Source organism: Pezoporus wallicus, unplaced genomic scaffold (genome assembly GCF_028554395.1).
Source record: "Pezoporus wallicus isolate ANWC-B61680 ecotype Strahan unplaced genomic scaffold, APGP_CSIRO_Pwel_v1 contig_8232, whole genome shotgun sequence".
Lineage (NCBI taxonomy): Eukaryota > Metazoa > Chordata > Aves > Psittaciformes > Psittacidae > Pezoporus > Pezoporus wallicus.
The window spans coordinates 325,965-340,917 of record NW_026637105.1 but is presented as its reverse complement, the minus strand read 5'-3'; the positions used below and the strand labels follow the sequence as shown (position 1 = coordinate 340,917).

General features: G+C 61.0%; 1 protein-coding gene across 4 annotated transcripts; it reads right to left on the bottom strand.

Moving 5' to 3' along the window:
- Positions 1-265: 265 nt before the first annotated feature.
- Positions 266-13,699, bottom strand: RIMS3 (regulating synaptic membrane exocytosis 3). Of its 4 annotated transcripts, none has more exons than XM_057403452.1 (7): positions 11,976-13,699; positions 2,745-2,990; positions 1,429-1,570; positions 1,225-1,337; positions 988-1,089; positions 728-867; positions 266-513 (listed from the first exon to the last, which is right to left on the bottom strand). In XM_057403452.1, the coding sequence occupies exons 2-7, from the start codon at positions 2,965-2,967 to the stop codon at positions 301-303; spliced, it is 933 nt and encodes a 310-aa protein (XP_057259435.1). In that variant the 5' UTR covers positions 2,968-2,990; positions 11,976-13,699; the 3' UTR covers positions 266-300. The 4 variants fall into 4 exon arrangements, with proteins under 4 accessions (XP_057259435.1, XP_057259439.1, XP_057259437.1 ...); XM_057403456.1 differs by lacking the exon at positions 11,976-13,699 and adding an exon at positions 11,296-11,330; XM_057403454.1 differs by lacking the exon at positions 11,976-13,699 and adding an exon at positions 5,167-5,340.
- Positions 13,700-14,953: the final 1,254 nt, after the last annotated feature.

Below are 14,953 nucleotides of genomic sequence, written 5' to 3'. Positions count from 1 at the left end.
CTGCCCAACGGGAGGAGGTGCAGGAACAGTCCTGGGATGGGACAGCAGCCGCAGCCCTTGGTCTGCATCATGGAGGGGGGGGTTTGCTTCTCCTTCCCCCTGCCTCAAAGCGCTCGGCCCTCGGCCATCTCCAACATCCCGGGATGTGCTCAGGGAGGAGCGTGTGGGGAGCAGGGAGGGAGGGTGGAAAAGAGAGAAAGAAAAAGGGTGGGGGAGGACCAGGATATTTACAGCATCCAGTGACAGTTCTGCTGGGGCAGGGGCTCCCTTCCCCTCCCAGCCTCCCCCACCAACCGGCCCCTATGGGCAGGAGGGGCTGGTGGAGCTCTCCAGGGAGGACTGGGAGAGGCGGCGCGTCAGGGGACCAATGCTGGGGTCAGCCAGCGAGGAGGTGGGGAAGAGTTTGTACCAGCCCACGACTGCGCTGGAGAGATCCAGCTCCTCCAGGATGATCTGCGCCATCCCCATGAAGCACTTGTGGTCCATGCGCCCATAATCTCCCCAGACGATCACCTGTGGGGCAGAGAAGGCATTGGGGGCACTGCTCAGCGGGTGGGGATTTTGAGGAAATCTTGGCAAACTCGGCATGTCCAAGCACGAAGGACCGGCCATGATGGGAGCAGGGAGGCTGAAGAACAGCAATGAGGATGCTGGGTTCCTACACCCTGCCCTTGCCTCATACCACCCCCCCCCCCCCCCAGGGAGCTGTGCGGGGGGAGTTCATCACCTGCAGGACTTTGCCCTGGGGGCTCTCCTCAAAGAGCAGAGGCTGCTGGTACGAGGGGTCGCAGGTCTTCTTCACCACCTTGGTCTTCTTCTTGGCCAGGCAGATGCCGTTCTCCAGCAGGTAAACCTTGACGTAGGTGGCTGCATGGGGAAACGGGTGACAGACACCAGCTGAGAGCAGGCTCCGGTGTGGTCCCAGCACTGATCCCGTCCCCATCATTCCCCCTCCATCCCGCACCCACTCCCTTCCCATGCACCTACCAGGGATGGACTTGGAGCCCATCTTCGGGATAAGTCCCCTTGCCTGGATCACCTCCACCTCCAGCTGCCCGTTGCGGTCAGCCATGCCAACGTGGACATCGCCTAGGAGGAGGGACAAGACGCATTCGGCACCCACCCCCATGGTCACATCCCACCAGCCACTTTGCTCCCCCTCACTGGAGCATCCTCATGCACTGCCCAGCTCCGTGGGGCTGGATTTGGGACCCCTTGGCTCACCCATGGGTGGCGTGGCCAGTGTCTGCCGTCCCACCAGCTGGCCCGGCCCCAGCCCATCCAGGAAGTCACTGAACTGGCTCTCGGCACCCAGCCGGGTCGTGGGGAAGATGAACCTGTGCCAGGGAGAGCAGAGGGATTCATGGAGCGTCGGGCAGCCGGGGCTGCAGTGGGATCCCCAGCCCCTGTCACCCCGCGGTGCCTTACGTGCCGTCGGAGCTGTTGCTGTTGGTGCTGCCGTCAGTGGACTCCCGGCTGCCCTGCCGGGTGATCCTGGTCCTCATCTCCACCGCAATGCCAGTCTCCGTGCTCCTCCGGATGTTGCTGCGCAGCTTTTTGGGACCACCCTCTGGAATCAAGGCAGGGGTGAGCCTGGGCAGCGCCGGCTGCACCCAGACCCATCAAAGCAGGCACAAGAACCGGAGCACTGTGTATGGCCAGAGCATCCCCGTGTGCTGCTCCCTGGTACAGCCCACTGCATCTCACCGCCTGGCCTCCAGCAGCCCCATCAACGTGTGCCCATGTCCCTGTGCCAGTGGGGACCGGCACCCTCAAAGCCAGAAGCAGGCACAGCCCCAACACTGATGTCTCCCTTTCTCCCGCAGTCACATTGTCCCCAATGCCGCACGTCCCACGCGGTGGCAGATGGCAGGAGGAGGAGTGTGGCACGAGCATCCCCCCTGGCACCGCCGGCAGCCCCAACTCTTGCCGTGTGAGCCTGTGTGTGCCGGTGCCGTGGTGCTCTGGGGCAGGCGGGTTTGTCTCCACATTCAGGGCTGCCCCCGTGGAAGTGATTTTCTGGTCCTGGGAGCCCCCCCAGAGTGGGTGCTGCTCCTCTGGGTACCCACAGCAGGGGCCTCCCGGCTCTGCCCTCCCTGGGTCCTGCCTGGCTCCATCACTTCTTGCTTGGGTTTGGGGGACAATGATACCCCTTCAGAAGCACCTTGGACGTGCAAGGCTGGAGGGCTCCAGATTTTACCTCCTCTCTTTATAGGACATTTCCCAATCACAAAATGCCAACAAGAAGGGGAATAACAAAGCAGAAGAGGAAAAGCCGGCACTAAACTGAGCTTTCGCTTCCCGCGCCCTTTAAAAAGCTATTTTAAGCACTTAAATGTTTCCCAGAGCCAGGCTGTTTGACAAGTCCTTTCTCCGAGATCCCTCCGTGCCTGTGGCCAGGAATGGCTGTTACCGGGAGGAGGGGGAGCTGAGGCCAGAGCAGACAACCTCCCCACCTCAGGTCTGCAAATGGTTTTGGCACCTGGAGAAGTGCTGGTGTGCCAGGGAAGGGGTTCCAACGGGCAAGTTTAGGTGCCTTCATCAGACACAGAGCGTGCAAGTGTCCACACACTGTGTAGATGATGCCCTCAGTGCCATGGGTTAGTGGTGGCCTTGGCAGTGCTGGGGCAAGGGTTGGACTTGACCTTAAAGGTCTTCCCGGCCCAGTTGGTTCCATGGTAGCTCTGGGCAGCCGGGACTGTGCCAGGGGCTGAGGGGCCCGGGGCGGGGGGGGCAGCGCTCACCGGTCTGGTTCAGCTGCAGCGTGCTCTTGCTCCACTGGGACAGCCCCACGATGGCCACCATCTTGGCGCCGAGGCTGGAGCGCCGCTTCTTGCTGGTGGTGCCGGCGGTGCCGGCGTCGGCGCTGCCGCGCGCGCTCTTCTCGGCACTGTACATCTCGCCGCTGATGCTGGAGCTGCGCACCACGCTCCTGCCCACGCCGGCGGCCGCATCCCCGTTGAACATGGTCAGCCACTGGCAGGGATCAGCTGCGGGGGAGACAGGGGGGGACAAAGCCATGGAATTCCGGCATCACGACCCATTGGGACCATTTTTCCCCACCCATGGGTGCAGGAACCCCCATCAGCCCGTGATGCCCGGTGAGCAGAGGAAGGAGGGGACGTTGAGGCTCAGGTACAGCCAGACCTCCCGCAGCTGCTGCCTTCCCTTCTCCATGAATATTTAAACTCCAGTGGGAGGGGAGCATCCATCTTCTGAAGAAAGGTGAATTATTAACTCCAGGCCAAGTGAAGCCAGTTTATGATAATGGATGGAGGCAGCGCCTGGAAAAACATTTCTCTTTCAAGAGAGATGGCTGCGAATGCAGGGATGAGTGATGGGAATGGGGGAGCAGGGCAAGGAGGGGGCTTCTGCTGCCCCTTGCCACCCAGAAAAGGAGCTTCACAGGGGCACAGTCCCTGAGGGGAGCCGTGGGCTCAGCTCCAGCACTGTTGAGCTCATGGATTTATCAGTTACAGGACGGATGTAACAGGGGCAATTAGTAATCAGTCATTGCCATCATTGATGGGCTCCCAGAGAGCAGCACCCAGCGCACGTTTCCCTCCTGGTTGGTGTTTTCTCTCCCTCTCTGCCCAGGCTCCTTCAGGCACCGCTTCCATTCCTCATCCCCGTTGGTGCTCGGTGCTGAGTAGGACCCTGGATCGATCCAGTGGGATTTGGGGTGCCCCCAGCAGCAGCACACGCTCCCCTCCTGTGCACACGTTCCATTTGCTGCTGAACAAGCTCTGCCCCGAGGGTTTGGGCCCTTTGGACAAAGCCGTTGCTGAGGGCCAAGCGCCCGCTTGGAGCCATCCCACACAGCGTGTGCCCATGGCCAGCGGGGCCAGGCGAGAGCAGCCAGCAGCACTTGTCCTGTGCTCAGCGCCTGCTCGAGGAAGAACCAGGCCCTTTGGGATGAGCATTTTCTGATGCCCAGGGCCACTCTCCAGCCCCCTCCGGGCTCCAAACCTGCTGCAGCCCCTCACAAGGGGGGATTTTCTCTAGGAAGCTCCTGCTGCAGGGAATGGATCCCACCCGCTGCCCCAAGCACAGCTCAGCGCTCCCCATGTTCCACGCCTCTTCCCTACCCCGTGCCTCAGTTTCCCCACCTGCAAGCCTGGCGTTAGGCAGTGCCTAAGGAAACACGCAGCCCTTTGCATGGGGCCCGGCGGGTGCAGCACCTGGCTCAGGCCTCCCCAAGCGGTGTTCCAGCAAGGAAAGCTGCGGCACATCCCAGCCCCGGCCAGGAAACACAAAGGGCTCCTGCTGCTGTTTTCCCCTCTGGCGCTTCAGCTGCCAGGAGAGCACCGGGCTCTGGTGGAAGCAAATTAGATGAGGAGAGCGGAGCGCTAATGGGATCATTTCCAATGCATCACACGCACGGATAAGCCACCGCAAAGGATGCGGCCCTCACGCTCCTCAACCCACAGGATGCTCTTTCCCATGCCCATGGTTTTACCGCCTATTCTCCCACCACAACCTGCTGCTGGTGGGTGCAGGATGGGGAGATCAAGGAGGTGCCAGCGCTCGCTGCCGGGATGAGCTTGGCCAAGACCGTGCCCAAGCACCAGAGCCCGTGGCTCCCAGCACCGAGCCGGCCTCGGCACCGCAACAGCATTCCCGGCTGGCACAGCCATCCTAGGGCTGCCCCTGCTCCCTGCCCCAGCAGCGGGTGGGGGATCCAGGGAATCCACCCGCTTCCCATCACCCCGGCTCTCTATTTTATTTATCTCTATATTGCACGACACCGGGGCTCTCGGCGCGGCCGCGCGGCTCCCGCGGCAGCGGGCTCTCATGCACGTCCCCTCCTTCCCCACCACGGACACGCATCCCGAGCCACCGGCGCTTACCGAAACCGCGCACCGTCCTCCCGGGACACGGCCCCGAGCACCGCGGTCCCCAGCGAGCCGGCCCCGGCTCCGGAGCGGGCCGGGATGGGGGTGGGATGCACGGAGCCGCCGGGAGCACCCGGCAGCGCTGTCATGGCTGTAGCATCCCCCCCTGCCCGCAGCCAGCGCCTGGCGCCGGTGCACAACCGGCAGCAAAACGTGCTCCCTGTTGCACTGCAATCGCTGCTGCGGCCCCCGAGCCCCTGGAGGCGGCCGGGGCTGGACCCTGCCCTCCCCACACCGGCACTCAAAGGCAAAGGGGAGGGAGGCACCTTACCGCCCTGCGGCCGTGCGGGAGGAGCGGGCAGCGCTGTCCCCGCCGAGGCTCAGCTCCAGAACCCATCCCCGGCCGGAGACGGAGGTGACGGGGCTGGTTAATCTTTAAAGGGTTCCGGAGAGCGGGGCTGTGCCGCTGCTTCAGCATCTCCTCCAGCATCTCCTCCAGCATCTCCATGGTTACATCCCTGACCCAGTTCTCCTCCTGGCCCCAGCACGGGCAGAGGGGTCCAGCGGGGTGGGATGCACCTCGCCCGGGCTGGGGACATCCCTGTGCAGGGCTTTGGGTGCCCAATGACCCTGCTGGGTCCCTCCAACTGGACAACATGGACCTGCCGGGTGATGGTGGGGCTGGGAAAAGTGGGGAGCAGGACATGGAGGGTTGGGGGTCACAGGGGACCCCAGGGACTGGTGCATTCCAGTGACTGGAGGGCCTCTGCAGCTGCGTGTAGTGAGCAACAATGCAGGGCTGTAAGAGCCCCAAATGTCCCACTGAAATAGACATGAGGGGCAAAGTATTGATGGGAAAACTGGAGACCAGTAACGAGCAGCCTGAGAAGAAGGACTTGGAGGTGTTGATTGATGGGAAACTGAGCATGAGCTGGCTTCAGTGCGTGCTTGAGCCCAGAAACCAACCATATCCTGGGCTGCATCAAAAGGAGGGTGACCAGCAGGTTGAAGGGGGTGATCCTGCCCCTCTGCTCTGCCCTCATGAGACCCCACTTGCAGCAAGGGGTGCAGTTCTGGTGTCTTCAACATAAGAAGGACATGGAGCTATTGGAGCAAGTCCAGAGGAAGCCATGAGGATGCTCAGGGGCTGGAGCACCTCCCGTATGGAGCCAGGCTGAGAACACTGGGGCTGTTCAGCCTGGAGAAGACAAGCTGCGTAGAGACCTTAGAGCAGCTTCCAGTGTCTGAAGGGGGCTATAGGGATCCTGGGGATGGACTCTTCATCAGGGACTGGAGTGACAGGACAAGGGGTAACGAGTTCAAACTGAAACAGGGGAAGGTTAGAGATAAAGCAGAAGCTCTTCCTTGTGAGGGTGCTGAGGCGCTGGCACAGGGTGCCCAGAGAAGCTGTGGCTGCCCCATCCCTGGCAGTGTTCAAGGCCAGGTTGGACACAGGGGCTTGGAGCAAGCTGCTCCAGTGGAAGGGGTCCCTGCCTGTGGCAGGGGTTGGAGTTGGATGGGCTTTGAGGTTCCTTCAACCCAAACCATTCCATGATTCTACAAAAAATCGGGTGTTTTGGCAAAGGCCCTGGGGAAGGAGGGAGGAGCCCAGCGGGAGCCCACACACAGGTGGGTTGAGGAGGAGGATGAGGTGATAAATGAGAATGGTGGGGCTGGTTGAGCTGGTGGCTTGCAGGGGAAGGAGGCAGAGGGAGTTTGGGAGCTCTGTGCTCCCTCAAAGCCCTCCAGGTCAGTGTTCCCACGCAGAGATGGGGTCTAAAAGCCCCAGCAGCGGGGCAGCCTCCAGCAGGGAGGGAGAGCACTGCAATGCTGCTGACATCTGGAGCAGGTAGGACCTAAAATCATCGGTTTGGGGGGAAGAGAAGCTCCCTATGGCTGCTGCTGTGGGGCCTGCCAGTCCTGAGCAGGGCACAGCACCCTGGGCAAGCAGCAGCACTGCTCACAAGCATGTGTTCCTCCTTGATATTAGCAAGTAAAGCAAGGGGTTATTTCCCTAAAAGTACTTAATGCTCATTAATTGCTCCAGGTTTGATAGGCAGCTGCTCATAGAGATTTAATTGCCCAGCAAGAGGTATAAATCAGGGCACGTGAGCTGAGAACTTGCAACTCCAGCTACTGGAGCTGAGCATCTCATTGCTCAGGCAGGTTATAGCAGTGATTCTGGCTGACGCTTGCTGCAGACACAACACTAAAGTTCCTGCACAACCTCTGTGGAAAGGATGGGTCCAAATAGGCTCCATCTGTAGGAAAAGAGGAGCTTAGCGGTGTGTCTGAGGCAGCTGGATGATATCCACTGGCATGGGAAGTGCTGCTGTGGTTGAAGAGCTTGGTTCCTCCCCCTAGACCTGCTGGTGGGATGTAGTGACAGGGTCTGATGTTGTGGCCTGTGGGTGTCCCTAAGGGCTGAGAGATGGCTTCATGGCGAGCAGCTCCTCCAGCAACACAAGCAATGCATCACCTCTCTTCCAGGATAAGCAGTGGGATGGTGCTCCTCAAGCCCAGGAGCAGGTCAGGTCTGAGCAGCCTTTCTGCTCCAGCTGCTCTCCCCTGCACTGCTCCTGGGCATAGGATGGACTGGGAGCACCACTGGGACCCAGAGCAAGGACCACCGGAGCTGCAGCCCTGTGTGCGCATCTCCAGCACCTCGATGCCACAGAAGAACCAACTGTCCCATGCAGGAGCAGGTGTCCTCCTCATCCCTACTGTGTCCAGATGCATCTTGGCCACGGTAACTCATTGTCACCTCCACTCCAGCTGCAGTGATGCTCCTGGCTCCATCCGGGAGCAGTGGGACAGGGAACTGAGTCCCTCCAGGCAGGACAGGCAGGAACAGGGCACCTTCCTGCACCCACCTCGTGGCCATCTTTCACCGGGTGGGAGGATGGATATGGGAGCTGGTGGCACACACGTGCCCCTGCCTGGTGGCCTGATCCTGGGGCCTCTGAGACGCCCACGACTATGTCCCTGACACCGTCCCTTTCCCTGTGTGACGTCTGCCGCCCGGTTAAATCAGATCTGCACCGAATCCCATCGTTTCCAAGGCAACGAAAAAGCATCAGAGGAGCAAAAGCCACCAAGCAAAATCTGCGGCGAGGGACGGGCAGCTCTGCCAGGTCACCTGTCTGGCAACGAGGGCTCATGGCACTGAAGCAAGCACTGGCACATCCCTGGTTGTCCAGCCCCATCCCACAGGCACGTGGCAGGGACAGGCTCCTGCAGGGCAGAGCTCGGTGCCTCTGTGTTGGCTGCACCCTGGTGCTGGTTCTGGCCATGATGCGGAGCTTGGGAGGGAGCAGAACCTTGCTGGGGACGTGCCCGAGCAGGCACATGGCCACCACCAGCAGCAGCCTTGGGTAGCGTGATGCTGCAGGCGTGCGGCCCTGAGAACTGGGCCACTTCCATGGGGAGGCAGTGGGGACGTAGGAAACCAGCCCAGGGCCATTGGTGCCCCCCAGTATGGACCAGGGATGGGATCTCCTGGGCTCAGCCTCGTGCCTGCCCTGCACTGCCACGCTGGGGCTGGTGCAGCTCTCCCCAGCACGGAGGGGCTGTGGGAAGGAGCTCTTCCCGTTTCCCAGCAGCTGCTGCCTTCCCGGCTGCACGGCTCCAAGCTCTGCAATGCAGCTCACACAGCTTGTCTGTGTGTGTGAATCCCATCAATATTGCATGGAGCTGCTTCCTCCAGGGGAACGGCTGCTGTCAGCTCCTGCTTTCCACTGCTCCTACCGGCATCCTCCTCTTGGAGAGAGCATCCACTCTCCTTCCACCAGCCCCCTCTTTCCCTCCCCTTTCTGCACCTGCAAATCTCTCTTCACCTTTCAGGGGTTGAGAGCTCTGGGGTCCTTTCGGGGTCCCATTAAGGCACTGTGGTCACTGGAGCCTGCCCGCAGCAGAGGTGCCCAACACTGCAGGCACCCAGGACCTGCAGCTCCAGAATGGGTGACTGAAACCACCACCACCCTCCATCTCCCCAGCTGCACGTCCATCACAGGATGATAAATGTGGCCCCATCGTAGCTTGGTGCCAGCAGCCCTGACTCTGCCTGACCAGGTCCAATTGCGCTGCCCAGCACACGTCCAGCCGCAGGTCCCAGCTTGCTCCCAGTGGGAGTCAGGGTGGACCAGGCTGTTTGCAGAAAAAGTTGCTTTTTAAATGCTAAGACAGCACTATTCCAGCAAAGCTTCTTAAGCAGAAAACTTGCTGTGGGAAGGCTTCTGTGAGCCGGAGCGATGCCAAGAGACAGCGGGAGCCTGGCACTGCCCGTGGCTGGAGCAGCACCGGCACCCACATCCCTGGCAGAGCAGCAGGATGGGATGATGGGACCCTGGAGCGCGTCACTCACCACCCAACAACTAAAATAGGTGCAAGTCCCCACATGCAGGCTGAGGACTCCAGCTCTGGAGTTCCTTTGTCTGCAGGAAGGGTGAGGAGCCGGGAGGCTCCCACCATGGTCCAGCACTGGGAGCCGTGGGCCTGGCAGGCAGTGAGCACAGTGGCAGCAGGGCTGTCAATCCTGCACGGAAGCACTTTCAAGTCATTACTACAGCAGCCTGTTTCCTGCTATTTGAGGTGCTGTGACAGAACATTTGGAGTGAGTTGAAATGGATGCGAGGAGACTGTGCCACACGGCCTGGGCTTCACAGGCAGGAAAATTAGGCATTTTCCTAACTTTAAAGTGTCTCTTACATCAGTGTGATGCTTCCCGTAGGCTGTGCTGCAGTGAGAGCAGCAGAGAGCCGGTGGAGGGCTCGGTGGCACCGGTTGGCTCAGCTTGAGGGGCAGCAGAACCTGTGGGAGGATGAAGCTGGACTATGTGGGGAAACTGGGGGGGGATTTGCCCCTTGCCTTGGGATGCAAGGAGCCATGGAAGAAGCAGACCAAGATGCTGTGATCTCATCATCCCCTGTCCATATCCCGTAAAGGTTATTGTGACCGGTGCTGTGAGGATGGGGCTGAAAATGGGGATGAAACGAGCCTGGGAGCGCTGTGACTGCAGAGAGGAGCACCTGGGACATGGGAGGTGGCAGGAGTTTGCCCTCACAAAGGGTGCTGGAGCATGTACAGCGCTCTTCAGGAGAGATGTGAGCGCAGCACAAGGGCTGGCTTCCGAGGGGTGCTGCTGTAGGGGGAAACAGGGACATGTTTGAGCTGGGGCCTGACAAGAGGCGTGGGAGCAGCCCCTACCTGGCTCGGGCACTGTTTGGGCAGGCAGCCCCGCGTCCCACAGTGCAGGGACGGCCCACAAGCAAAGCCCATCCTCGTGCTGTGGCCCTAGGGGTCCTGCAGGCTCCTGCTCTCAGCACATTAAGGCAATGAGCAGCACAGCCCCACGGGATGTTCCCTGTGCACCAAGTGATGCGACTCAGCCCAGGGCCAAGGGCTTTGCTCAGCCTCCAAGGGCTGCTCGCTGTCCTGCCCGGACCCCCAGGAGCAGGCACTGGCCATCACAGAGCCCAGCACGGCCACCACTTCCCACGGGGACACCTCTGCAGCTCAACGTGAGCACCCACGAGTGGCCCTGGCTTTAGGGACTGTTGTGGCTGGCCAGGCCCATGCCCACCCCAGTGCTTCCCTACAGCTGGAATAAGCGATGCCCACGCTGCTCTCAGGCTTCTCCCCACCCACTGTAATAGCCCCGGCTGTAGTATGCAGGGAGCAGCGCAGCCCCTCTGCCCATCCCAGGGCATCGTTTCACTCCTCCTCACCAGTTCTGTCCTGGATTTCCCTACAGCACCTGCCCGAAGCATCATGGATCATGGACCAAGCCGAGCCAAAGCCGTGGCCGAAACCACCGGCTGGAGAGGTGAGCGCTGGCTGCTCGGTGCCACTTCCCCAAAGCAGGACCCCCCCGTTTCACCGGTTCCGACCCCCGGTTCCCCAGCGTGCACGGGACGGGGTTGACGTCAAAGGGCTTTCAGCGGGGATGATGGATGGCACGGGAAAGAGCTCCCGTTCCCGAGCCGCTGCCTGGGAATCGCTGCCCCGAGCCGGGAGGGGGGGGGGGGGGGGGGGGGGGGGCGGGCGAACCGGCCCCGGCAGCACCCAACCGGGGAGCCCTTGGGGACTGGGGGAGCGCAGCCGCAGCCCCCATGCTCGCAGTGCAGTGATGTTCTGGGGGTGTTCCCGTCCCGGCTGCAGCCTGGGGAGTGTTTTAGGGGTCCCGGGTGCGCCCTGCCCGCAGCCGTGGGGTGCAGCGGGAGCACCGGGGCTGTCCCACCGGGGGTCGGGTTCCCTCGCCCCCCCCCGATCCCCGGCGCTCCCATCCCGCTCCTCGTGGTACCGCAGCCGCGACGGCATCCCCGGAATCGCCTCCTCCCCCGCTCCCGGGGGATGCTCGGGGCAGGTGCGGCCCCGCTCCCCGCCGGACCCAGCCGGTGCCGCGGCCGCGCCGGGCTCCGGGAGCGCCAACCCCGCTCCGCCGCCGCGGGCACTCACTCACCGCTGCCGCCGCCGCCGCCCGTGCCCGCTCCTCCCCTCGGCCCCGGCGGGCTGCTGGGAGCGGCGGGCGGGGGAGCCCCGGGCCCGGCCCCGACGGGCGACGGCGGAGAGGGGCCGGCGTCCCCCCGAGAGCGCGGCCGGGGGCTGCCGCCTGCACCCGCTCCCGCAGGGGCACACCAGGAGCTGCCAGCTCGACCCCAAAGCCAAGGTCCGGACAGCGCAGCCATCAATGCATCCCGAGGGCTGGCGGCTGCAGCCTGCACCTGCCAGGCGCACCCCCGAGCCTCCAGCTTCACCCTGAGCCCATCAAACAGACACCAAGAGCTGCACCTCACGGCCATGGGCCAGACCCCAGGAGCCGGCCAGACACTGCACCCATCAGCTGGACTCCACGAGCTGCCACCCTGACCCTTCTCCCACCAACTGGACCCCAAGAGCTGCTGGCCGGACCCAAGGCCCATCACCCGGACCCCAAGGCTGTCCACAGGGCAGCGGGAGCCCCCAGCCAGGCCTGAAGCGCTGCTGCCGGTCCCTGCTCAGCTCCTGCTCCTTTGGGAACACAGGAACCTGCCACCTCCGGCCCCTTCAGCTGCCACCGGAGCAGAGGGTGGCCCTGGCTCCTTCTGAAGGAAGAAGTTGGAGCAGAGGCAGCCCCAGTTCTCCCGCTGCCCTTGGACTCACCTTGGCTCCCCGCACACAAACACTCCTTTCCCTCTCAGCAGCATCTCTTCACTCGTGGTAAATTCCTCCAGCGCTTTCCCTGTCTTGCCTCTGAGGCTGACAAGGAGCCACGTGCTGGGAGGAAATCCTCCTTCACTGCCTTTAACTCTGTCCCTCCCTAAACCACCTCTGGGCTTGGATTCCCCAGCGATGGGCTCCCATCCTCATCGTGCCGCGGGCCCACCCGTGCAGGGAACCACCCGGTCCCCATGGGCAGAGCCCCTGTGGTGGGGTCAGGGCCTGGGCTGTTCGGGGCCAGTGTCCCCAGGGTGGGTTGGTGAGTTGGGTGCTCAATGGGCACCCACAGTGCAGAGAGGATGGGAAAGGGAAGTCCAGCTGTGGGAAGGGAAGGGATCACCGGGGAGAGCCAGGATGCGGCGGGTCCAAGTGCTGGGCACGGGAAAGCTGGATAGAGAGCAGGAATAGCTGAAAGAACTAAATATGGAAACTTGGATAAAACCTCGCTGAAGTAGGGAGATGGTTTCCTAACAGAAGTCAAAGCATATAAACAAAGTCAGGAGAAGAGAGGTTGTCTGAGGGGCCTTCGGAGGAATGGCTAGGAAAAGCAGCTGAAAATATCTCAGTAGGGGAGGCTGGTTCATCAGAGCAAACTTCCAGCTCTGTGGGGAAAGCGTCAGTCCTGGGAACAGGCTATCTGGGGGCAAGAGACAGCGAAACGTGTCTCAGGAGAGACAAGTGTTTCCTGTTAATGCATCATTTTCAACTGCCACATTCTGGTGGTAAAACGTGAAGTTTATGACAATAATAAAACAAGAATGACAAAGTTTTCAGTTCGATTGGTAGGGAACTTTCTGACCGGCTCTGGGTCTCCGCTTCCCTTGGCAGGTTGCTCCAGGATCCCTCACTGACCTCCCACTGGGAGGGACTTGGTGGCTTGAACTGATCCCCTGGGATGGACAGAAGCCCCGGACTTGGTCTTGTGCTGGGATCCCACCTCTGATGTCAACCCATCAAGGAGCTCAGCTCTCTGCTCTGTCAGCTCCTCACCACTTTCTCCTTCGCGTCTTGGGTTTGTGCCGGCGAAAGGGAAGGTTTAATGCGATTATCCTGGTAAAGCCCCACATAAGAGGATTGGTGGTGCTGCGGTGCTACCGGCAGCATGTGGCACAGGGGTGAGTGTGCTGGCTGTGGGTGCAAGCCCGGCTGTCACAGGACCCCAAACCCTGCTGTCCCTGCAGGGGTGACCCTGGGATTCTGCAGACCTCATGGGCCAGCATCTGCCTGTGCTGTGGTGGCTGCTTGTCCCAGTGAGACGTGGATGGGATGGGCAGCAGAACACAGGAGGGGGAAGAAGTGCCTGGGGGTCTGGGGTGGCCCCAGGGATCTGGGCTGGGTATCTGGGGGGTGAGGGCTGCACCTCGAGCAGGGTTATGGGGAGAACATGTTTTATGCTGGGGCTGGGTAAACCCAATGTGTTTGGCAGAGGTTTCTCCAGGTCTCTCCTGCCTGGGAAACCCTGCTGCAGTGGTACTGACCAAGCTGCACTGAATCCCATTCCTGGGAGCTGCATCCGCTCCCTGCTGCCGGCACGATGTGGGTGCTTTCCTGGGAATGGGTCCCCAGTTGGAGCTGGGCTGGGAGAAACAGGGAGCACAACAGATATTTGGGGGCTCTAGAGAAGGTAAAAACTAACAGGCCTCAAAATCTGGCTCTCAATAACATCTTTCCCCCCAGAATCCACAAAGCAGCATGCCCATAAACCGTTTATACCAAGGTTTTTCTTTTGACACTTTTCTTTGCGCCAAAGCAACAGCTTGGTTGGGATGAGTCCAGGGATGGGCTGTAACCGGAGTCCCAGGGACAGGATGGGCTTGAGCCGAGGAGGAGGGGGGGTCAGGCACGCCCCCTCTGCTCTGAGAGTCAAACATCAACCCTTCCACAAGCGGCCCTGGGACGCAGCCAGCGCAGCTCCTGGAGCTGTGGTGCAGCTCCGCAGGGATTCCCTCAGCAGGTACCAGGAAAGCAACAAACCACAAAGAAACCTGTGCAAGCTCTGATAGAGCAGACAGGAAAAGTGCTTTTCTTTCCCCGCTTTCTTGTTTTCCTTGGCTCCTCCCCGTTCTGGGCAGGCTGACACAGAGCCCTCTGTGCTTGAGGATGGCTGTGACCCTGCTTGGGGAAGCGGAGCGGCTCCAGACAATGAATCACTGCAGCCGAGAGCGCAGGTGGGGGACAGGGAGATCACAGCGCGGAGCAGCGGCACACAGCGGGATTCAGCGGGAGGAGAGTGGAGGAATTGTGCAGGACCCCCTCGAGCAGGGCCTGGATCCTGCAGGAGTCAGAGCTGAGGGTTTCACAGCTGCGGCCAGCAGCAAAGTCAGCAGCAGTGCCGGGTAACTGACTTAGAAATGAGTCATTCTGAAGAGGGGCCTCACGTATCGTCGCCCTGGAGCGGCACCACCATCACCAGGCTGGCTCCGGAACGGTGAGAATTAGCATTGAAAACAACATCCCAGCTCCAGCACAGCTTTTATTTCTCTTGGCTGGCTTGCAAGTGCCCTGAGATCATAAAGTTGCAAGACTCTGGATAAAACTGCAGGCCTTTGCTGCAAGATCTCTCCCGCTTCAGTGCCAACACAGCCAAGCTCCAAACCCACAGCATGAGGAGAAATGTGTCCCGTTTCCTGCCTTTGGGCAAATGTCCCACAGCAGAAATCACTGCTCTGAGCCCTGTTCACAAGGTGCAGCAGGGATTTTCTCTGTCCCATCAGGAACTCCACCAGCAGATACTGCTGAGTTTGTGGAAAGGTGAGGGTAGCGCAGCAGGACACAACTTTCCTTTTCCCCATATAAATGACGTGTAAAGCACCTGACAGGCAAAACCTTGCTGTAGTTGTAAACTGGACGCACCAGGTTTGTGCACCAGCAGGACCGGAGGGAGGTGAAGATGGAGCCGCTGCTCAGGACGGGCTTTTTCA

Excerpts from the sequence above, each read along its gene's own strand:
- RIMS3 (XM_057403452.1), bottom strand. The coding sequence starts at position 2,967 with ATGTTCAACGGGGATGCGGCCGCCGGCGTGGGCAGGAGCGTGGTGCGC. Across the intron at positions 1,571-2,744 it reads GCTGCAGCTGAACCAGACCG|AGGGTGGTCCCAAAAAGCTG; the intron begins GTGAGCGCTGCC and ends CCTTGATTCCAG. Across the intron at positions 1,090-1,224 it reads ACTGGCCACGCCACCCATGG|GCGATGTCCACGTTGGCATG; the intron begins GTGAGCCAAGGG and ends CCCTCCTCCTAG.